Source organism: Streptopelia decaocto, assembly GCF_964273445.1.
Source record: "Streptopelia decaocto genome assembly, chromosome: 2".
Taxonomy (NCBI): Eukaryota; Metazoa; Chordata; class Aves; order Columbiformes; family Columbidae; genus Streptopelia; species Streptopelia decaocto.
The window spans coordinates 117,768,731-117,792,898 of NC_138655.1; the positions used below are offsets into that span (position 1 = coordinate 117,768,731).

The 24,168-nt window shown below is 39.3% G+C and overlaps 1 protein-coding gene across 3 annotated transcripts in view; it reads right to left on the minus strand.

Moving 5' to 3' along the window:
• The window catches only part of DNAJC13 (DnaJ heat shock protein family (Hsp40) member C13), a 56,716-nt gene extending 33,396 nt beyond the window's left edge, over positions 1-23,320 (minus strand). For 2 of the 3 annotated variants that reach the window (XM_082046191.1, XM_082046190.1), the window contains exons 1-19: positions 23,097-23,320; positions 16,372-16,452; positions 12,146-12,221; positions 11,489-11,638; positions 11,102-11,143; positions 9,797-9,997; positions 8,507-8,713; positions 8,326-8,421; positions 8,089-8,180; positions 7,165-7,331; positions 6,989-7,068; positions 6,743-6,912; positions 5,802-5,901; positions 5,440-5,547; positions 4,710-4,865; positions 3,877-3,933; positions 2,476-2,597; positions 1,125-1,200; positions 33-128 (exon numbers count right to left, since the gene is read on the minus strand). In XM_082046191.1, the coding sequence (XP_081902317.1) occupies positions 33-128; positions 1,125-1,200; positions 2,476-2,597; positions 3,877-3,933; positions 4,710-4,865; positions 5,440-5,547; positions 5,802-5,901; positions 6,743-6,912; positions 6,989-7,068; positions 7,165-7,331; positions 8,089-8,180; positions 8,326-8,421; positions 8,507-8,713; positions 9,797-9,997; positions 11,102-11,143; positions 11,489-11,638; positions 12,146-12,221; positions 16,372-16,439 (2,064 nt within the window). In that variant the 5' untranslated portion in view covers positions 16,440-16,452; positions 23,097-23,320. The remainder of the gene's footprint in view (positions 1-32; positions 129-1,124; positions 1,201-2,475; positions 2,598-3,876; positions 3,934-4,709; positions 4,866-5,439; positions 5,548-5,801; positions 5,902-6,742; positions 6,913-6,988; positions 7,069-7,164; positions 7,332-8,088; positions 8,181-8,325; positions 8,422-8,506; positions 8,714-9,796; positions 9,998-11,101; positions 11,144-11,488; positions 11,639-12,145; positions 12,222-16,371; positions 16,453-23,096) is intronic. The other variant, XM_082046192.1, reaches the window with a different exon arrangement.
• Between the last annotated feature and the right edge of the window lie 848 nt (positions 23,321-24,168).

The window sequence follows — 24,168 nt, forward strand, 5'->3', positions numbered from 1 at the left end:
ATTGAAGTAGTAAGCAAGCTGCACATACTTACAGTTGCAATTTTTAAGTTATCTCTAACATGCATCCTATCAGCATCTTTTTCAGGAACAGGCTCAGCACTGTCAAGGTATGCCAGCAAACCTGGTGGCTAAAAACATTTGAAACCAATATAAACACAGATGTGGCTAATAGAATAAAACCCATCACATTCGGTAAGAAGATATTTCTTTAAATTAGAAATTTCAAAACAGAATTTATTTTACATTCTACTCTAAAGCAAGTACTTAAAGCTACAGCAGCTTTTTTTGCTTTTATTAGTGAAATGCCACCATCCTCAATAGAACCATTCAATTAGCTTCAGTACAGCAGAGCTCTTGCCTGTCTTCCATTTCTTAAAGGAGCACTTAATGAAGCTAAGGGCTGCAGGACAAAAAGACTTGATCCCACAGAAATATTGAGGAGCATGAATACTGTAACACTAGGATCCATCCATATCCTCTGATATGGATTGGATGTTGCATGTGACATTAGAGATGAGATAGCCTTCCAGAAGACAGTGACCAAGATCAGGACAGTTTACTCTGCCAAAAACTAAGGAACTGCTATTTTGAGTTTTAAAGTGGGCATCTTTCCAGATTTAGCAATTCCTTACACACTGTGCTTTGAACTAGTTTTACTGATGCAACTTAAGCAAGAACCTTTCAGGAAACTCTAAGGGTGAAAGAACATAGGACCTATCAGTCCATATATAACTTTAATAAGGAAAGAAAGCTGGACAGGCATGAAAGCACAAACAGAACTGTTGCCTTAAGTTCTTGCTGACACTAAGCACTAGAGACTATGTTTACTATGTCTCCCACATTATTGTCCTTTTAATAAAGAAAAATAAGTCAGACACCTTATTTTTAAGTTTTGTGTCATACACCATTTTTAAAGTGTCAGGAAAGTAAGAGAATCTGAGATATTTTGTACTAGCCATCAACATCCTTTAAATAGCAGATGCCAGACTGTTGATCTCCCATGCTAGACTTCTCCCTTGGAGGGGAAAGGGGATATGTTTACCATACAGACTACCCCAAGCTTTCTAATACTACAGGCTCTCAGATTTTATTATTTTCCTACTCCATATCCCATTTTTACTCACCAAAATACGCTTCAACAAGTTCATAGCAGTTTTGTTCTCAGCTGTCCAGAGGCCAACCAAATGTCTACTTAGCTGCCTGAAAAAGCCACCAAAATTAATGAACTGCAAGTTCGCATTTTAAACAGGCTTTTAAATCACTAAACTGACACCCTTACCATGCTGGTGAAATGAAGATGAGCAAGAGCTTCATGCTCTTGAGTGAGTAAGAGCACAAAGCATTATATTGTTCCAGTTCAAGTATATGCTTAGCATGCTTTAAAGTGTTGCCTTTAAGAAGTTCCAGTGAAGTTAGTGGAACAGCAGCAGCACATGCTGGAGGATCTAGATCTCAAAAGAACACTTGAACAATAGAGTAGAAACTAATAATCTAATAACAAAGCTTAAGTTTAGCTAGTCAATCTTAAATTAAAATTCAAGTTAAGAGTCTAGAAGCCATCAAGAGCTGTTAGCTGCTCTACGTGAAGCTCTTAATACATGTTGTCGGCTACGAAAGCCTTTTTCGGAGCCTGTCTTCTACACTGATGCTTTCTGCCACCATTTGTCACTAGGGTTCTGCTACATTCAACTGACATATTGCTTACAAGCAAGTCATAAGTAGTAGCTCCAAACAGAACTAGTACGACAGAAGGTTTCAAACAAGCTCTCTCCTGGATGATACACGGTGGCAACAAGTTCCACTTGTCACTACCTTGCTTCACAACTCTTTAAGCACTTCAGGAATGTGCAGCTAAAACTTCTATTCTATGGTCTCATATTTGGGTGGAAATAATTGAATTATCACTCATCCTCTTCCGCATAACCTCAGGCCAGTCTCAGAGCTCACAAATTCTACTGACTGCTGAATTCAGGGGATGATTTCTGCATGAGACTGCTCTCTCAGACGGAATGCGTGACCCTAACTGCATGTAAGAGGTCTGAGGTATGCACTCCAGGATATATACAGTTGTATAACACAAGACGAACCTTGCCTTTTCTTTCCCTGAGTGTTTTCAGAAAAAAAAACAAAAACCAAAAAAACAACAAAAAAAACCAAAACAACAACCAAAAAAAAAAACACCACCACACACACAAAAAAAAACCAACAACAAAAAAAACCCACAAAAACCAAAAAACAACCAAACTTGAGCCTTTAATGAGTAAGCAACCCAAGTTCCATTTCAGAAAAAAAAAAAAAGTTTTATTAAGTGGCTGCAGTCTCTGCTGAAGTTTACTCCAACATACCAGCTGCTGAAGTAAAAATATTCTCCTAAAGAGCTGCAAGTTTTCTTCCCTGACCTCCCCATGTTTTTAGTATTAGCTAGGCCATTACTTAGACTTTTTAAAGATAATACATCAAGCGAGACTGACATACCTATTTGTAAGCATCCTCTGATCTGTGCTTATTGTAAACATAGCAGTGTGCAAGTGACGAGGTAAGGCACCTTCACTGAGGGCAAGATCTTGCATTTTGGTAGCAATTTCTTTGTCTCCTTCCTTTGGAAACAGGGCAAGATGATTACTAAAGAAAGAATCTTAGTTAAGCTGTTTTTATCTTAGTCTACAGTTCCAAGGCCTTCTTGACCATCAATTATGTCAACTAATATCCAAAAGTTAGAAGCTATACTATAATGGGCTTTAAGTGCAAGCTCTCAACAGCAACTGATCAAAGCTGTAGTAAAGCCACAAACCAGATAATTGGTAGTTATATCTATGAGGACAGTAACTGGATAGAGTAAGACGCATGACTCCCATCATAGATCAGAAGGCTAGTAGTACATTTACAAGTACCATTTTCACACTGCAATTGCAAATTAGGGTTAAACAAAGAATGACAGCCACGAGTAATTGCTTGTTGCTTGACTGTAGTCAACAGTAACTATTGAAGAGTAACTGGTGCAGTTCTGTTTAGATAGCCACATGGATAAGACTGTCACTCAGTCAATAAAAAGCTTTTACTGCATTTACTTGCCCATGTCTCACTATAGTTCACAAGACAGGAGTTGTAATAAACAGCACAGCAACTTTTAGATAACATTATCAGAGATATCAATGGAAACTTGCAGATTTATAATACCTCTATTTCAAGTGTTCATTCACTTCCATTCCAAGAAACTACTAGACACACTTCAGATGCATAAGCCATTGCAATACAATGAGGCACTAACTGAAGCCCTGAATTTCAACACAGGAAGTGTCCAGAGTCAGTTGGCAAGGTCACCCTGAAACAATCATGAGCAGCCCTGGAGAAGTATGGACTTGGTCCATACATCATGTGGTATGGAAACTAACAAAAGCCAAATCATCCTTTGTTGAAGCAGAAAGAGCAAGAACAGAGGCTGACACCACTAGTCTGCTCTGGGACACTACTGCCTGCTAATCCCAGTCCCATTCCATCTGGCAATGCATCCCAGGAAACATGGCCTCTCCTTCTGGAGACACCCCCTTTGACATGCAGGAGAAGACCGGTGGCTCTGAGGTACGTGACTGAGCTACATACAACATTAACAGCCAAATCTTGACTGCAGTATGAGAACATGCAAGACACTACCTGATGTCCCAACTCACATGCCTTCCAAACCCCCAAGTGTAAGACAAAGCAAGTTGCTGTATTAAACCACTCAAAATTAAGCAGGTGTTCTGTTCCCCATCTTCCCTCCACCCACCTCCACCAACAGAAGCTAACATAAGACTTCTACTGGTAAGCAATTGCACTTCCAAAATAGACAATACTTATTCAGCATGCTATCCCAGATAACACTGATAAAAATCTCACCTCTATTATTGCCTTCATTACCAAACCTGCTCCTTTCACAATCGCCATAGAAGGGTGCTAAAACAGAACATTGATACAATAATTATCCAGGAATAAAATTTGAAGATTAGATCATCTGTGATTCAGTTTCCTTAACTCATCTACATGGCTGTTCTACCTCCAGTTCTGGGCAAAAGTTAGTATTCCAGTTTTGTGAAAGCTAGTCCAGCAAGAGTTCCTCCCTATGCCTTTAAACCAGAATCTCTCATGCAACTATCAGATGGACTTCTTGGCACTGAACAACACTATATACCAGAGAAGCTGCAATAATGCTCAGGAAAATGGTCTAACAAATTCATGCTAACCAAGAAGCAGAAGAACATACTGTTTTTACAGAAGCAAAGTATTGACATTTTTAGCTAAAAAATCTTAGAATTCTTGCAGGTTTACTACTGAAAAGGATGTTACTCTTGTTTTGTAACTCTTAACTCATTTTACTGAGAAACTAAAAGGTGGCACATTCTCCAAAGAGAGGAAAATCTGCGCATCTGCTGAATCTAGCTTAATGTTTAACTGATGTTTTTATTTTAAAGTGTTTCTAGAACCAAGCCTTAAGCAGTCTATTCTACAACAATTTGGCATATCATTCACTATAGCATAACCACCTCAATCTGATATCTGAAAGTAAAGCGACAGGTCGCTAAAAAAACTCAGCAAGGTAGGAAAGGTTTAAGCACATTAACCAGCTGAACAGGAGACAAATTTGTCTTTCAGGAGAACCAGAAGAAGTTCATGTTCACTGACCACCTACGGTCTCTAATAATAATAATAATAATAAATATACGAAATCTTACCTGAAAGAGCTTAAACAGTGTTCTTCCGTTAGACGCCACCATTTCCAACAACATGTCAAACTGCTGCCCCTCAGTAGTCTCACTATATGGAGCACATAGGGCAAATGTGAGGAAGTCCAGAAGTGAACTAATTACTAGGGCACCTGTCCCATGATCCTGAAATTAAGACGACACGTATGTAACACAGATACCATGTTTCTCCCCCGCCCAAGAGCATTCATGCAAATTTTATTCAGTACTCATGATGCTTATGGTGCTCTTCCCTGTCATACCATCAAATAGTCTGCAAACAAAAATTACAAGTACTGGCTTGTCAAATATGCCATTACTCTGAATATGGCACTACTTTGGTAAAGTATTGGCTCTTAGAGCATATTGGAGATTCATGACCTTGTATACTGGTGTGCTGCGAATTACTTTTTCTAGCTTTAATCCTGTAAGTACAAGTTCACACTACCCTTTCAGTTAAAAGGAACACCCAGTTTCCATATTAAGCATGCAAACATTTGTTGCATGACACTCAAGTTCTTCAATATAGACAGCTACATCCTATCCTGTCGAGAGCCAAACCTACTTAGAACAAGCTTCAGTGACAGACATAGCTGTGTTTTCTGCACTTCAACTGCAGGTACAAATATATTCAGAGATATAGCCAAGTATGACAGAAGTGTTTTCATAGCAATTAGGAAAAGCACTTAAAGCAGCTGGTTGTTTTCAAAATTTGACTTACCACATGGGAATTGAATTTCTCTAGTAGATTTTCTAGAAACTTCTTTGAAGAAAGAAGGGAAGCTTTGTTCAGCTGCTCCTGCCTCAAGTCATAGTCATCATGCATGGGCTAAAAACAAAAAGAAAAAAAAGCATTCACTATGCAGTCACATTTCAGTCCTCAGTTCTTAACAGCTGTAGTGAAAAAGCCACGCTCTGAAGCCATAAAAAGCACATCCAAGTTCAGTGGGAAGTCACCAGTCCCACAAGTCATTTCATGTTTGAGCATACTGCAACAGGGAAGGGAAGTCCCTATTTCTACATTTTTCAGTAGACTGAAGTTCACACATTCCAAAATAAAAGAATTCACAATTTAATACTTACACACATAAGAGCACAAAGCATGTCAATAGAGGCATGGGTTACTCCATCATTGTTCCTTTTAAGGGCTTTCACAACCTTCACTCCTAACCGTTCTCGAAATCTTTTGAAAAGAAAGCAAAATCACCAATATTAGAGAGGAAACAGAAAGCTTAGTTTTAAGATAAAAGTCCAATTGGGGACCAGAATTGCCTGCTCCCATTGCATTTGACAAGCCAGTACCTTGACGTTTACATAACTTTGAGACTTCTTGGTAGGAAAACATTAATACTGACTTCACTGTTAACTATATGCCCAGAGCACATTCACCAAAACAAAGATGTACTTCTGTGGTTACAGGATAGTGATAGTACAGGACACTGTTCGCAGAGAAACAGGACTTTATGGAGGTCTCAGACTACCTATGTATGTTACTCTTTACATCATTAAGTTGCCCCATAAGCCCGTTTTCACTTTCAGAACATCAGGTAGTGTTTCTGCTTCCTTATGTTATCCAGTTAGGACACAAACTCCAAGCAGTCTGTATGTACTGTAGAAGTATAACTCAACTTCCTAACATAAAGTTTTATCTTGTATTGAACTGAAGATAGCAACGGCATCAACATACTTTAAGAATGAAGAACTGCCTACTTCAAGGATAGAAGAAGGAACACTTCAGAAGTTTTTCCACTAAGAAAAGCTTTAAACCATATTTGACTCAAGGCAGAGAGTATTTAGCAAAGGAAGAATCAGCTTTACATCCTAATGATCATTTGGGATTCTCAATTTACATTAAATCCCGATAACAGCCTCATACTACTGGAATCAATCATGTACAGAGTCTTCCAGTCTTTTTCAGAAGTGAGGCTTAACTCCAGTTCTCATTCTTAAAGGTAATGCATCATCAAAAGCTCAAGAACTGTTTTCACCTACTACTTCCAAGCTTGAAGAGAATTCTCACTTACTTTGGAAGCTGAGTAAAGGCAAGGAAGCCTGCTTTTGAAGCCACTAGTCGTCTTACTGCTTGGAATTGGCTTTCAAGCTCTGCATTAGATGCTGCAACATCTCCCTCTTGGGAGAGTAATGCTGTTATGGCGTTATTTATGAGTTTCTCCTTGTTTTCTGAGAACAGACCCTGGTTAAGAAATAATTATTAATATCTTCATGCATTAACAACATCTTAAGAGGATGGGCAGAGGATTCATTCTTACATCTTGTGTAACTGCATGTAGTACCCCACTGTAGGAAATGTTAGCATTGAACCTGAACACAGCATCTGCAAAGTTACCATCTGGAAGAAGACATAAAAGGTAAGTGCACATTACCTGACTCAATACCTCCATGTTTTAAAGAGCACTATAAAACCATGTATTAAGCATTAGCTTACTTGGAGGAGCAGCCAAAAACCTCAGATGAAGGCTCTCTACTTCTTCATCTACAGGCATACTGAGTAATCCCCAACGCTGGCCTTTGTGTGTGGGGGTCATTTTCACACAGACATCTCTATTACCAGAAGCTCTAACTCCATCCAACAGGCTTGCCAGGAGAGAATCTCTGGATTGGGAAAGAGACGTACAAATACAATTTAGATCAGAAAGTCGATGCCAAAGAAACAAGCTATAAGAAAAATCAGAAAAAATATCAAGTGCAGAATGAAAGGCATTAATACTTGGAATCTCTTTCTAACACTGGTGCTAACAGCTACACCTCTGGAAGAAGTCACTAACTTTCCACTGTTCCTTTTTTCACTGTAAGAATGGAGCTGTCTTGCACCCTTTATAGCCAGCTGCAGCCTTTCACTAAAGGGATCAACTCTAGATTATCTGTTAATGAGTTACACTTGTTGCAAGCCAATTCACCCTTGTGCCTTCTGCAAAACCTCACTTAGCAGGATTAGACTGCATTACAACTGCAAGTGTGTTCAGAGACTAGTCTGTTGGCTGTTTTAAATAGAATCAACCAAGACCATCTCAAGCAGATAGCTCAAAGGGTTCACAGCCTTCGCACTTCCATATCATTTAAGCTGTATGCAGAAAAACAATGGTTAGCAGAAACAGGTTTTATCTAACTGGCCAACACCCCTACATGTTCATGAGAAAACTTCTAAACAGATTTGCTTTAAGTTATGATGAAGGCAGAGGGGAGAGATTTACACCCTGTAACAAATCTTGATTTGTAAGCAGCAGACCACTAGAATAGCAAGGCTTTGAGTTAATACTTCCAAGGGTCAGAGTTTATGAAAGCTGAGAAACTAGAAGCACTGCAATAGCAACTTCCATTTGAATTTATAACCCACAGGAGCTCCAGTTACCTTTCTGTTGAAGAGTATTTCCGAATTTGTCCTTTGATAAACTCAATGGTAAAAAGCTGGGGGTTTTCACAGTCACATACTATTGCAAATACCTAAAAATAAGAGATAAATAACACTGCTTCATTAATGTGTTCCTTATCTACTCTACAAATTAAAGCCACCCCATGTATACTACCAAATTCCTACTATGATAATCTTCTATTTGAAGAAGTGGTACTGAGGAAAGTTGCCTCTTACCTCGCCTAAGGGTTTCAAAGTTACAATGTTATAGGTAGCTGGATCTCGCTCAACTAAGCAAGCTTCTGTAAGTGCTAGTACTCTTTTCACAGGTTCCTTAAGAAAAAAGGAAAAAGTATTTTAAGAAACGGAATCCTTAGTACTTAAGAAGAACCAAGTGAGTTCAGTTTGATACCCTTACCAAGTGTCTAGATGTTATTTTTTGAACAACGAACTCTGCTAAAGATGTTACAGATTCATCATTGCTGTATTTTCCAAAGCGAAGATTCAAGTATTGCTCAAATTCTAGGGATTCTTTCCTTATTCGCAGAGAGATACCTATGAAATTGCCAGCATGCTCTATTGCACTTTTGATAATTTCCTCCCTCTGCTCAGATGCAAACAGGTGCTGCAAGTTTTGAGGAAAAAAAAAAAAAAAAAAAAAAGGTGAAAAATACAGTATAGCTTAAGAAATTACAGTTCCATAAATAACCCTCCACTATATACATAATAGTAAAGAAGCTTCCCAGCAACTGGGCTTGCCTTTGCTAAGTGCATGGTATAACGAGAAGAGAAATTTATTACACAAGAGATTCACTATCAAGTTTACATTTGCCTTTCAAAAAAAAAAATCTATAGCAGCTATTCCTAAAGGATACCCTGCTATACATTAGTGTGCCATTAAAGTAAAAGTCTATATAACCTGCCTGTTCACCCTCATCAACAGAACCTGACAGTCTGGCAGGAATGAGGAGCCAGAGAACCCCAGTGGTATCCCCAGCTGCTGCTATCCAGCCTTGCTAGGCGAGGTTAGGGCAGCTCTAGAGGATAAACTATGTTGCTAGTTTTATGCCAGAGAAAAGCATGCTGCAGTACAAAAGATGTGGAAACCCTGATCTAGAGGGTTGTTAGTAGTGACTGAGGTACCTATATTTACATGAGTAACCATGATTTAATTCCTAAAGATCCATTTCAGCTGTCTGCAGTATAGCACATTGAAACCCATATAAGATTTTGAAACCAATATTACACTGAAGTATTTCCCAAGCAAAGCAGTTGAATATCAGATCACAGGCCTGAAAAGGAAGTATCACCACTGATCAAACTATTTCTGAACAGGATCTCTCCATCAGGTAGATCAGTAATATTGCCTGTCACTTCCAGTACTTAGAGAGATGTCAGGAAACTCCACAACCACATTACATTCATATTCACTACCCAATTATAAATAACTGAATATCTTTTGCTCTGTAGTTTTTAAAGATGTAAAATAAGCAAAAAAAACACCAACCCCACACATTGCTATCAAATATTTTAACTAATTTCCTCTGGAAAAGAGGTTCTAAAGCCTGTCCAAAAGCCTTGAGGCTCCACAGCTGGGTGCTAAAGATGCACATAGTTGTATGCTCAAATTATGTTGAAGCTTCTTTATTAAATATGCAGCTATAAACATCCTAAGGACCATACCAAGCTGTTCTGTTTTAGTACTCACCAATCTACTAAATCCTCCATAGAGGATACAGAAGCCTCCCTGATAGCCAGCAATATCAACAAAGCCTTCAATGTTTCTGTAGTCATAGGAGCACAGGACTTTATTTGTTGCAGGATCAATTTGGTCAATACCTCCAGGAGTCACTTCCAGAATGACAGATTTCCTTGTATCACTCCAGTGATGTTTATAGCAGTTATACCTCTGTAGAGAGAGCTACTTTTAGACATCTACACACACTCCTTTACTACACGGCAATAGTTATTTTCCAGTCTAGTAAGCAGCGTGGGTGTAAAGTTTGAAAAAAATTATATAATTTTCCTTAATGATCTTATCTATGTTAAAAACACTATGAATCAAAGGAAAGTAGTTGTCAACTGACAAGAAAGTCACAGCATAAACAATACATTTTGAAGAGAGAACAGGAATCCCCAAACAGTTGCTCCAAAAGGAAGTTTCTCTTGCTGCAGATGCTAGTCCACTCACAGACTATGTGCATGGTAGTTAGACAAGGAAACACCTATTGCACCAGATGCTGTTACTCTGCTCATCAAGACTAAATTAAGGTAAACTTATCAGTATAGTGCAATTTTTGCACCTCCTGCAGTCATATTCTGTTACAAATACAGGCATACTGAAACCAGCAAAAGTTAAAGGTCTTTTCTAAACTACAGGAAGACAAAGGGGACACCCATATTCCACCAGTGTTACTATGCTCATCACTGCAGATTTAATCTATGCAATACTTTAAGTGCTATCTTATGTAACAAGAAGACAACCAAATATAAAGTCCAGCTCTGTATATTGCCTTTCTTATTACTATATTACCAAGATTCATTAAATAGCAATCTTGACTTTAATCTGACCAACCAAAATCCTCCTAGGGAAAAAAAAAAATATTCCCACATCAAGCGTTCAGGATGTCATGCAGAAAACTAAATTAGATTTAGAAAGTAAAGTGCTGGAACTAGTAAACATCGAATAATGAATCAAAGCTTATGTTCTTCTTCTTCCATCTTACCAAATTAGAAAGCCCTTTATTTCAGCAGTAACATCCAAAGTTTTTAAGTGTACCACCATAAGACCGGGGCCAAGTGAAGAAGACTCAAATATTCTACTGCTGAAAAGGTTCCCATTGCTTTTGTACAAACCCTTAATTTTCTCTTCTCAAAGCAAGACTTCAGATTCAAATTTACAAAAGCTATTTTAGGTAGTGCATATAGCACAAGCATAACATATATGAACAAAGTGCTAGTCTTTAGATCATCTCATTAAACTACACAAGATCCAGACAAGTCAGACACTTACCCGTCCTGTGATTTTTCCTTCTGAGAAGTCTGTCCTGAATCTCTGTTTTTAAGAAAGTTAACCATGAATGAATGCAAATACAATAGTCCGCCTATCCAGAAAGTCTACATTTAAGCTGACCCTGTTTGAAAGGACTCAGACTAAGCTTTCTTGACAGCTCACCATTCCACTGCATTTTAATGTATTCAGTATTTGTAGCTTTACTCACTATTTAAGAATCATGCACTAGTCGCTGCAACTGACACTAGATCAGGTTCATTAACATTACAGCTCAACAGACAACTTGCTTCCCTACCTTTTATGTAAGAAAGCACAGTAAACTACCACAAATGGTAATGATAGCCAAGTACTTACTACTTGCTTGAATATTAAAAAAAAAAATCTTACCAGTGCCTCTGTAAGGAGTTCTGTTCTGTGTTCTGTGGAAAACTTAAGAGTTTCGGACTTTTTTCCACTCCCTTTGCGAAAAGTGAGACTAAATTCTGTTCCTTGTCCTTTTCCAACAGGAGCAATACTACAGATATCTCCATAAGGCCACTAGGCAATTGAAAGTAATTAGGTTAGACCATTAGTAATTTTAAAGCTACATCTTCTCCACTCAAAACCCCTTAGTACCTATAATAACTATTTGAGCTGTTGTAATGAAGCAATACCTAGCATGCTACATGACAGCTTTAGCTTGAGCTTCTTATTCAATACTCTGCAAAGTAAATAAGTGTCTCGACTCCCTTCAGGGACATAGCCTTAGAGTGATCAAAACTTATCCCAGTTCCCTGAGAACAGCACACCCAAAAGCAAACTACTGCTTATTGGCCAGTAAAGACAAATTGCCTAGAACTACAAAAACTATTGGATATTTGTAGAGTTAGTGAAGGCAACACCAGTTTTCTGCTTGTGTGCTTTTGCAGCAGCTGCCATACCTTCTGATTTTGCCAAGATCTCAGACTAGAAAGTTTCTGAAGACTGAATGCTATTATTCACTCTGGAAAGTGAACACAAGTCAGAAATAAACTCAAAATAGCCCTGTCTAAAAATAATAGTTACCTGATTTGTAACTTCTAGTGTGTTGGGATTGTATGTGTTGATGGCATGGGTTCCAACTGAAAAGACTCGCTTATACCTAGAACACAGAAGAGCATTTGTTTCTCCAGAAGTCACAGAAAAGTCATGTTGAATCGCAAAAATTATGTTAAAAAGCTATATACAAGTCAGTGTTAGGAAATTGATATGGAATTTTATTTGTTGTTACTTTGCAGTTTACTCTTATAAAACGTTAATCTTCTCTGTTTTATATATTCATAAAGGGGACATACAAGTTAAATACTACTAAACAGATTTCGCATAGCTTTTCCCATGTTATTGGTTAAGTCAGGACCAAAAGACTCTTGAAACTTGCACTGGAAGGTACTCCCAGACCAGAATAAATTTTAAAAGCACTACACAGATAGAAAGAAATACATTCATGCAATACTCTATATAAAGTGTCTGTTTGAAGCCATCTCAGACAACAGCTGTAACATGAAATAATCCAATTTACACATCTGGTCACAATACTGTAACAAGATAAAGTGTTACTATGGCCAAGCCTAATTTTATTCAACTTGAGGAAAACTAGACTACTAAACTCTGATTTGGATCACTGAATCTGTAGTTCAATATGCAGCTAGTCATTGTACATTGATCTCACAGATACCTTAACTGCCACAGTGCTTTAAGAACAGCTGTAGTAACATAGTTGCATTTCAGGCATAACAGAAACAAGCAGCAGTAAGCCAAAGCCAAGAAATTCAGATACATCAAATGTGAAACGGAAGCCTTACCATGGTTTCATTTCCTAGACAACCTTCATAGCACATCCTGAACCAACTCTATATAAAGAGACTATTTACATATTTCTGAATCAGAAAGTTTTGCAACACAAGTAACCAGAGTTTGAAACAATAGATTATTACTAATCCCTTACTACTTGTACAAACTTCTTCTAGGGTACTTCTATCTGAGGCAGTCCTGCCCAGAATGTCAAGTCAAACCTGAACCAGGGCCAGTTCTAGCAACTGTCTCTGACCAAAGAAACAGGATCTGAATATGGATGTCTTTCTTGAACTTGAACCAAATAAAATACTTCAGCTGGTTGTCTGTATTAAAACTGATTCAGTGTAGCAATTTCAGTTTCAGTTCTGACTACGCTGTGAGTTTGCTAAGGAAGAACAGAATAGGACCAACCAGATGGCTGACTAAGCTGGATCTGTGCCATACTAGACACTGCATCAAGAAGCAGGGCGTTTCTTCCCTCTTTCTCTACATTCTTGTGTTGTAAAATGCAGGTCAAGAGAAGTTGTAGTAATGAAGCAGAACATTTGAAGTTATTCTGACTGCTAGCAGTTCCACTGTTTTCAGTCTGTCAAAGAATGCTCTTGTTCTCAGATCATAGGAAAAATCCTCTGAACATATCAACTGCTGCCTCTCCTCTTGTTGCAAAATTTAGGTAGCTATTCAGTCTCTTATATGATTTACAAATAAGGCTCATTTATGCTGTTCTAAAGAACTTAAATCTTGTCACAAGTAATAAAGCACTTTATTACTTGTTTAAGGTTTTGGTTACTCACTTAACATACTAAAAAGCTTCACAGTACTTTGTGGTAGAATGAGGATCTGCAACGATCACACATAATTGAAGATCCGTTTCCAAACATCATAGCCACTTCCTTTTCTCCCCTCATCCTCAAATCAGCATTTCAAGACCTAGGAAGCATATTTAATACCCAGCATTCTTAATGTGTGATGTGACAAGGAACACAAGACAGAACAGCAGATTTGCCAAGTTACCATTTCCTTCATCTCATTTCCCTAGGCAAATTCAGAAGACCAAAGTCTTGTTGCACAAACCGAAGAAACTCAGAAGTCAGTTCTTACATGTGGCTTACACATCTGCAGTACAGTCTAACGCCAGGCTATTTTGAGAAAAATTCAAAACAAATGTCCTCTTCCCAGTAAAAAGGCTACTGCCTATTCACTAGTTTCTTGGAAGCACTGTAGAAGTTCTAAGTCAAAATGATTTTGTTCGGTTGTTTTTGTGTTTTTTCTTTTTTTCTTTTTTTTTTTTTTTTTTTTTAATCAGGATGCACCTGGTAGACCAATTTCATACGACCACACTCAAGAGAAAGACAGTGTTCATTATTTTTACAGAACTACAGATGAAGCAACCTGATCTAATTAAAGATCTCTCTGCTCATTGCAGGGGGGTTGGACTAAATGACCTTTGAAGACCCCTTCCACACAAAGTATTCTATGATTCTATTATCATCATCTGTACTACTAGAAAATACTTTCACTGCCATACACACAGCCTGTATTCAGCAAGGTGACAAATCATATGAATAGTCAAAGTGATTCAGGCTCATTTAGCACTACACATTAAGTTACTGCCTTTTTATATTATCCATAGATTATACTGAGAATGTGTAACTAAGAACTGAGAAGACTTAAGTGTTCAAATATAAGCTTACTAAAAATCATATAAGCTTCTGCTGCAACCCAAGAGGCAACTACTCACAAAATACTCCCTCTCCATTATGTGAAAATTAAAGTGCCACTGAATTTTTAAACTAAGCCTGGTTTAGACTTTAAACTTAGTTTGAAGTTTTATAAGACTTGATAGTTTATCAGAACAGTACTGCCAAAGTTCAAGATCAAACTACTCTAACTTCAACAGCTTGCATTATGTAGGAACAGGCACTTTAACAGAAGGCATTGGGCAAGAAAAGCATCTTGAGTTCTACATATTTCATTTTCACCAAGTGGCTCAAATTGTATGCATGCTAAATTTGCATATACATCACAAGACCTTCAAAGGAAAAGACCAGGTATTTTCTGTTGGGCAACAGAAAGATAAATAGGGAAAACTGTTCTAACTTTCTACCCCAATATAGTATCTTATGATCACTAAAGGAAACAGTTTATTCACCCGTGTCCACATAAATCCAAACACATGGATCTTAACTCACGAAAGACTCAATTTACACAAGTTGAGTTAAAAAATCTAATGAGGTAAAACTTAATATTAAACTATTTATTTCAAGTCAATCAAGAATGTGTTGTGATAGAACAAAGATTTTGCCCTCAGACAGCTGCTCAATCTACTCTGGACTTTGAACTACCCAGGGCTTTAATTTTTACTGACAAAAAGGCAGGGAGCTCTTGGATTATACACTGAAGCAATCTCATGGTTCTTCAAAGCACAACTGAGAAAGAACTGCGGCTGTCACTTCCTGCAATCCCATTCTTTCCTTTCCAGCATTCACAAACTTGGATAGGAAGAATTCAGGAAGTAACACTATCAGTAGACAGCCAGAGAAGAAAAAAAAAAACAAAACCCACAAACAAAACCAAAACCAAACAAAAAACCAACCAAGCAACAAATAAAACCACAACACTAGTTTCAAGTTACTGGTCAAACAACAGAGTTAGACGTCATCTCTCAGCATAACCATTAAAATAAAACAGAACTCATGATCCTGAGGTGCAGACAATGTACCTCCCGTTCTGTTGATGTTTGCGTAGCAAGGAAAAAAATCCCATTTCCACAGCACTGCTATGCATGTAAGGAGGAATAATGGGTAGGGATACCAAAGAAAGTCCTATGAAGCTTTAAAAAGTATGCATAACAGCTGTATTCAAACACAGTACAGTACAATTATAATAGTTTAATGGACAGTTTTATTAGAAGTTCCCTAGCTTTTGCAAACAGAGGCATCACTGAAAATTCATGTATAGATCTGAGACCCCCCATAACGGATGAAGTTTATTTCTAGTAACAGAAGTCTTCAAATAATTTCAGTTAGTAGTTTAATAGATTATCTGTTAAACAACATGTTAAGAATCTATGTGGACTCATGACCCTCGTCTATTAAAGCACAAAAGACAATACTCCTCCAAGAATCTGTTCTGAAAAGAAGCACTTCCACTCAAAAATTAGTGCTTTATATAGTAAATCCAAGAGACAGAGAAGCTGAGCAAGTCAGGTGGTCATGTCAGAGTTACACCAAAGTGTGGCAACATGCACAGAGGAAGGCTAAGACCCAATGTTTAAAAAACAAACTGATGCTAAGGAAAATACATTCAGTTCGGAGACTGCACAGCAGGAGCCTTTAGTTCAATCTTCAACTATCATTACAGGAACTATGCAGTTAAATCCAATAAGGAGAGGAGAAATGTCATGCAATACACACACACACAAAAACCACAACCCAAACAATCTTTAAATAACTTACTTTCCCCTCCATGAATGTTTTGTTGTGTAGAAACAGGCAAGATCTCTGTTTTCTCTAATTATGTTCATTCTGTGCCCAGACCTGAAAACAAAAGAGACATCCTATTAGTACTCACAATTTTCATTTAAAACCAAAGTTCACTAATCGTCAATATGCTTCAAGACAAAAATACTTGGTTTTTAAACACTTAAGTCACTTCTTTGTCAATTCCACACCATGAAATATTAGGAATACTTACATTTATCAAACAATTGACAGACTAAGTTGCACATGGAGATGAACATAATTATTAGTTTCCCCACTGATTTTGTTATACCAGTTACTCTTTAACAGTACCAGAGTACAGTAATTTATACCTTATTACTTGCCATATTATTGCAATCACACTACTTGTGCTGCATCTTTGCACATTCAGATTCAAGTGCATTTTAGGTTATCGTCAGAACACTTAACTCCTGAAAATTCTACAATGTCAAAATGATCCGAGCGCCCTGCATCCACAACTCCAGCTATGCTAGATTATTATTGCCATTTTTTAAAAATAAATGGCATGGGGAAATCTGGATAGATAGAACAGCTTATTTTCCAGTCTGAAATGGAATTTGAAGTTGAGAAACTTACTTATTAGCTAAGCATTGCTATTAAAGAGCTGACGAAGTACCATTTCTGTGCTGTAAAAGTTTAAGCAATCCCATTGCTAACAACTCAATGTGCTTATTTCACACATGAATACCTATTCCCCAAACACATGCATGAATTTAGTGAAACTTGCCCATGACTGCTTGACTGGATCATTGCTTTAGGAGCTGCTAAGTTCCAAGGAATGTTTCTGAACACTAAACACTATATTCCATGATTGAAACTGATGCATGTTGATACTTGAGAAGTTAACCTCCCTTTTACTTCACTTTGCTGTTATTACGTATGCAAGGCACCGAAGTGGACATACCCTGATCAAATTGCAAGAGTGAAGTTGTCAGTCTCAGTTTACTGCTACAGCATTAGTTTTCTTTTCAAATGTGACAGAACAGGCTTCTCTGCTCTTGATTACAGACTAGTACCACTCTCAAGTTCACAACATTAATGCGGTGGCATACCCAAAACACCACATGCTAGAGTAATCCAGTCCCAGTCAATACCCCACTAAAAGTTAAGACTACAACCCCAGTCATCTTTTTACATTCAGCTAACTTGATTTGGCAAAGGAAGATTTCTCATTTTGAGAAGGATGACTTGTAGCATTAGCTCATTGCTAATTTCTGCCCTCTACAACTTCAGGCTATTTTCTTTCTGAGCAAAGGCTGTAGCAGTTATGTAGACACACACATGAAGAATGGATAGCCTGACTGAAATGAACCTGAGAATTCCTTCCCTCAGGTGAAGAACCAGCACCATCATCACTACCTACTATAGAGAAATTGTGGTACTGCCTCTAGAAAAAGGGAAAAGTAGCATTTACATATTTCAATGTCTCAATTTTTGAGTTAAATCTTCAGAGTTAATATCTCACTGACTTGTGACACACTCAATTCTCTAAATCCAGTTTTTGAAAGCAAAGTTTCAAGAGGGGCAAGATATTCAACAGCATTATTCCTGGCATTCTCCATTTTGCCTGTTTTAAGAACTTCACTGTATTAATTATTGCCATGTATAAGCATCAAAACACTCTGTCAAAACTACACAGATCTTACTGTATAGTAACACACTTTAGTTCTGATAATTTTGCGCTTTACATTTAACTTTCAGAACACAGCACCAGATACTCAGTCTTCATACCTCCTTTTAAGCCATTTTCTTGACATGGACCAATGTATTAGTTAAAAAAAAAAAAAAAAAAAGCTTATAAAAAGACTAGCTTCACTAAGTACAGGATTATAAGACCTATTTATCTGCAATTCCAGTTTTGCCAACACCAGACTACAGTGACCAGCTCCATTAAGTCTCCCAGACCTGAACACTACCCAGAGTATTTAAAGCAAGATGTTCTCACACTTGTAAATATCTAGTCTTAATACTGAACGAGAAATACTCATTTATGAACCAGTTGCTTCCATTACTTTTATCACCAGCATCTAGCTAGATTCAGGATACTGATGCACAAAGCATTTTATATGCAGTTGAAGTGACGAATGGACCAGACTGCCTTTTTTGTTTAGATAAAAACTATTAAAATCATTAAGCTTTGACACTTTACTCATTGTGCTTCTTCTCCCACTGAGAAGACTAGCACAGAGGCAATATATGCCAAAATCTAGTAACAATTAATTCTTGTACACATTTTCCTGCAGTTTAACAGAGAACAAGGCTAACAATAGCCTAGTGTTCTGAGCTGCTATGTTGAGGTCCAGCAATCATTTTGCAGTTATCTTTGGTTCCACAGCAAAAGCAAGATGAAAAAAATAGTTCATGCCAAAGACAAAGACCTTTTAGAAGAAACCAAGAAGTTTTCTTCCGTCACTCATTCCTGCAGAACCAGTGTGGCTTCACTCTGACTATACCACCTACAATGTGATACATTGTAATTTTAGTACCAGAGATAGTATAACCATTGAATTGGCAGAGCACATCAAGTTATATTACTAATCAAGTTTAGACATATTGCCAGTGTAAGGTATAGCAGCCTGCATAGTTGTATCATATTAATTACCCAAAATAAGAGTACATTCTTATTGTCACCTTTACCTCTCCTTCCTTAAGACATGTCTTAAAAGTTGACCAATTTGACACAAAAGTTTAGTTAAATTCTTTATTTCACCCACAAAAGCATCCCAGGCAATAAAGTCCCAATTTTAATTATCATCTTAGTGTCCTGAGGTATTTCACAATAGAAAACATAGCTTCAAAGCTTATTTCAAACATATTGCAGCATAGCCATTGGATATCCCATACTCATGGCCCTCAAAGGTTTAATACTAGAGAAATACCTAGTTCAGTTGTTCTATTTCTGCTGGAGCTGAGGCAACAAGTACTTTGAAAGCAGCAGCTTATAAACATTTCATCTGGTTGAGAGCAGAAGCATGCTGAATGCAACATATAGTCAAATGATCTGAGGTTCCTGCAGGCAAAATATTGTCAATGACTTGCAGCTTCTTTTGGGAGTTTAACTAAAGCCCTCCCCCAATACATGGGGATGTTAATTAGCTTTTACACAAGACAGAACTTCAGCAATACTTTCCTATTTGGTTCTTGTAGTACTGCAAGTAGCAATGAAATAGATTTCGGTGGAAGAGCTGAAACCACATTTTTGTGTGCTGCATGGACCAGAAATAGCAACCCCTAAAATTAAAGGGCTTGAACTGCTGCCAGACTTCCCCCTGCCTCAGAATTTAAGCTACATGAATAGGTATATTACACAAGCTGTGTTCAACTTGCATACGCTTTCCACTTTTCCAGGATCTCACATTCTTCAGACAAAGTTACCATCTTGCATACGCTTTCCACTTTTCCAGGATCTCACATTCTTCAGACAAAGTTACCATCTGGGAAAGCAGAATCTATTTCAGGAAACAGAGACAATCAGTCTCAAACCAATACTTGAAGAGTTAGAAACAAAGCTGTGACCTTGCACATTTCAAAGCAATAGGCATAGCTGTACCTACATACAAGCATTCCTTAGTTTAAATAAATTCAGAATCTTGAACATGGGTTCAAAGTTTAGTGCAGAATTCAGACTGACTTTTTTTTCCTGATCATATAACTCCTCTACTATTACAAAGTGAAGGTTTAACCCATGATGAGGTACCACTTCAAAGCCACAAACAGTATTATTATTCTATTTCACTGGAGGGAGGAGGAAGAGAAATGCTGATATGAAACTGAGATTTCTTGGGTGGAAGAGGAATGCTGCTAAACTGAGATGTCTTTTTAAAAATATATTCCAGCAAGGCTAAATACTAGGTAAAGTTCCTGGCAAGTCAATACACAGGGACAGATACTTGTATCTAGCTCAAGCATGACTTTCCTGAGAGAGAAAAGACATCAAGAGGAGAAAAACAGGGATCAACTGGAAACAAATGAGAGCAAGGCACTGAAAAAACACACAATTCTGTTAATCTGTAGTTCTACATAGCTACCTTTTAGCTTAACAGTATGGAGCCTGATTTTCAGTCATCTACTCATGTGTAGTTTTAAAAGCATTATTTAAATTAATGAGCTTTTCTGCACTGAAATGCTTCAGCTGCCTAGGTTGTATCTGCCTCTTTCACCGCTGTGTGCTCTAACTGGCAGAGTTTTGCCTTCAGACAAAGTCTTTTTAACAAACACTACACTTTTCCCTCTTCCCTAAAAGGTTCTCTCCTCTTGAAGTACTACAGCCTAATAAACTGTGGAAACTGAGATTTAATCTGTTGTGCAGCCCTTTTTGTAAAAGGAGAAAGATGAGACCCAGCAGATCCCTAAAAGAAGATTAGTGCAACCTGCCTCAGTGACAGCAGCATCACCACCTTCAACAGTCTAGGAAATAAAAAGGCTGAGAATTTCAAACTTAATGCTACCAGAAATTACGGTGATGACATTAGTGTCCATCCTCCAGACAGTTCCCTCACTGAGCACCAGCGCTGAGAATAACCAGAATCTTCCACACCTTTTTTCTTTTCCATCTACATTAGCACTCTGCTGTATCAATAAACTAAACTCATTCACCAGCTAAACAGGAAAGTACCGGAACAAAAGGGTTTAGTTGCTAATGAGGGGAAGAAAAAAAAAAAGTGGATTTTTTTAGCATAAGAATATTTTTGGAAGCAAATTGAGAAGTTAAAGAGTTGAAGGTTAACACTTCAAGATACAGTTGAATGCCAACTGGAGATTTATTTTATTATGTCAGTAAGCTTCACTTATTGAGCTTCAAATACAAGCTAAAAGTCACCTCAATCTGAAAGCACAGATCTGGCCCTTCAGATCAATCCCCAACATACCACTTAAAATCTGGTGCACGGTGATTCAGTCCTTCAGGACAAATATGTGTTTGGAAACTATGAAAAATAGCACATGATACCCAGAGGAGCAAGCAATACTTATGAAATAAATCTTTTTATAAATTCATTCCAGCAAGACTAAAATACAAGGTAAAGTTCCTGGAAAGTTTATACTACAGGGATAGATACTCAGCTCTGACTCTCTAACCACTTAGAAATTTGTTGCAAGTGGAAAAAACCTGTCAGTAATAATGGAAAGGAGTCATTAATTTTTGGTTAAGTGTTCTGACACTTGTCTGCCTATAGCAGGCAGGAATTAGACAAAGATGCATATCTAGAAACTGAAGCAGGCTAGGGCCAAGCATAGTTTTTACCTCTGTACTAGTGGTCTTGTTATTTGGAACTAAGCAACAGACTGTTTAAACAGCATCCTCCTAACTCAATTCAAAGTTGAAACTTGAGTCACTAGCAGTCTGACATCCTGCCTTTTCTACATATCTCCCTACATGCAAGTAGCCTATGTAGACAATCTTCTAATTATCAAAAGGAAAAAGCTTCAACTTTAAAGAACTTAAGCTCCAAAACAAGGAATGTTTTCTTAAATAGAGAATTATTTAACCAGTGCTGAGTACTAAAAAACAAGGCTGCTATCTACTCAACTTTATCTCCTCAGTCTCACTGCCATAGATCTTACTTGTGAAGGAGCACAACAGAAAAAACATAAAACTCACTTCAGATTACATTAACTTCAAAAGCAGCCACAGAGCAGAGAATAAGCACACTAATAAGAACACTCCAAATGAACTTATATGCCGCCTTCTGCCTAAACAGCACGCTCTAATGTTCCCTATGCTTGATAGCATCAAGCTGAAAATAGGAAAAAACCTCCCACCCAAACTGAAGGACTAAGACACCATTTTTACGGCCCAGAGCTTGGCCCTCAGTAAAGACACAGCTATCAAGGTGCAAGCTCCATGCCGACAGGAAAATCTATCCCAAAGACTGCTGGCAGCTCACTGCAGACAGAAAACCATTTAGTATGCCTACTTGTTTTGACTTTCAGAACACAAAGACCAAGCAAAATGCATCCATAGGAGAAATTAAAAAACACTTGGAAAAATAACCACATTAAGGGTAGACTTTCTGAAAGACACAGTTCTGCTTATGCTCTTCAGCCACACTATAACCACTTAAAAAAAAGAAATAAAATCTCATGTTTGTGAGAGCAAGTTTCCTTCTCATGTCTCCCATCCTTCATAAATTATTTCCCAAAGCATCTCATGATGGGTATGTTTTGACCTGAGGCCAAGAGGAGAAAAATAACGTATCTTTTCCTAATGGACGCGCTAGTACCCATTTAGAAAAAAACAGGACAAATGTTGCCCCGTGGCTACACAAGCTGCATCAGGTGCACATTCAGCGAAGCACCAGGCAGGCTGAGGCTAGAAAAAAGCTACAGGAAGATACAGGAAGAGAAGGATTGAGAGTGGATTGTAACAACCCAGGTACCACAGCTGGGGATCAGGCCCGCGGGGGTTCACCGCCCCAGGCCAGGGCCGCCCCCGCCGCCACCCCCTCACCCCTCCAGGCTGGACAAGGAGCGGGGGCTTCGCCGGCGGAAGGATCCGTGCCCGGGCGGCAGCGAGCGCGGGCTCCAGACCGGCCCCCACTCCCTCACAGCCCAACGGCGGGGCGCGCCCCGCACCCACCCGGCCCCCAGCAGCGCCTCGGTGCCCCAGGGCCCCGCCCGAGGCTGTGGAAGGAGGCGGGGGCCGCCGCCGCCCCCTCACCTCCCCCGCCACTGGGATTTACCTGGCCAGGGAGCCCGCGCTGCCCGGACCTGCCCCCACCAGCGCTGCGCTTCCCGCCGCTGCCGGCGATAAGGGTGAAGGGCCACCGAGCGGAGCCCTCGCCCCTCACCCTCCACCGGGCCAGGCGGCAGCCCCTACACCTCTCCAACTCCCTCAGAGTCTGGCGCTGGAGGCCGCCATCTTAGCTCCGGCAGCGAGACCGCCCTCTCGACGCAGTCGCCGTCAAGCCCGGGGCCGTCACGGGACGCGGTCAGCTGATGTAGCCCCTCCTTACCCCCACCTCCCGCGGCCGCGCCGGCCCGGCCGGCGAAGCCGCCCCTTGCCCGCTCCCCTGCCCTGCCCTGCGGGGAACCAGAGCGGGTCGGGGCGGGGGGGCTCCGTGCGCATGCGCAAAGCCGTGGGGTGCGGAGTCCCCCCTTCCTTCCCCGTCACCTCAGACCTTGGCAGGGAGGAGGGTCGGGCGGGGCCAGCAGGGGGCGGGCTGGGGCGCGGCGGGAGGAGCTGCTGAGGGGAGAGGTTGGAGCTGTGGCGATGGCGGGGAAGGGTGAGGCGGGTTAGGGGTTTGCCTAGGGCCGTGAGCGGCTCTGCCCGTGTTTTTGCTCTCTGTGGTATTTTATTAGAGCTTAGTCTGTTGGTCAAGACTAGATCAACTCGTTTGGAGGTAGTTGGTAGTTCCCCAAGTGCCCAGCTCCTGGAGTGTTGTGATTGTGCAGCTCTGGGGCTATGGGCAGCTGCAGCACTACCAGTTTTTCCTGCCTTCAGCGTCCCGGTACGGTAGTTCTGAGGCCTAGTACTGGTTTCACGCTCATCAGAGAAGTATGTAGCAAATAAGAGAGGTGCTTTAATTACAAACAAATGTTACTAACCTGTAGTCTCCCATTTGGGAATGTGCGGCATCAAGCCATAGAAGGCACATTGAACAATCAAAAAATGAAGTAAACTTTAATTATGCATATTAATTGTGTGATTGTAAAAATAATGTTAAATCCCATATTAATGTTGCTGAACCACTGATTTGTGTGGTCGGCTAACCACCCTTGGAAGTTGTTACGGGGCTCCTAAGCTCTCCGTCA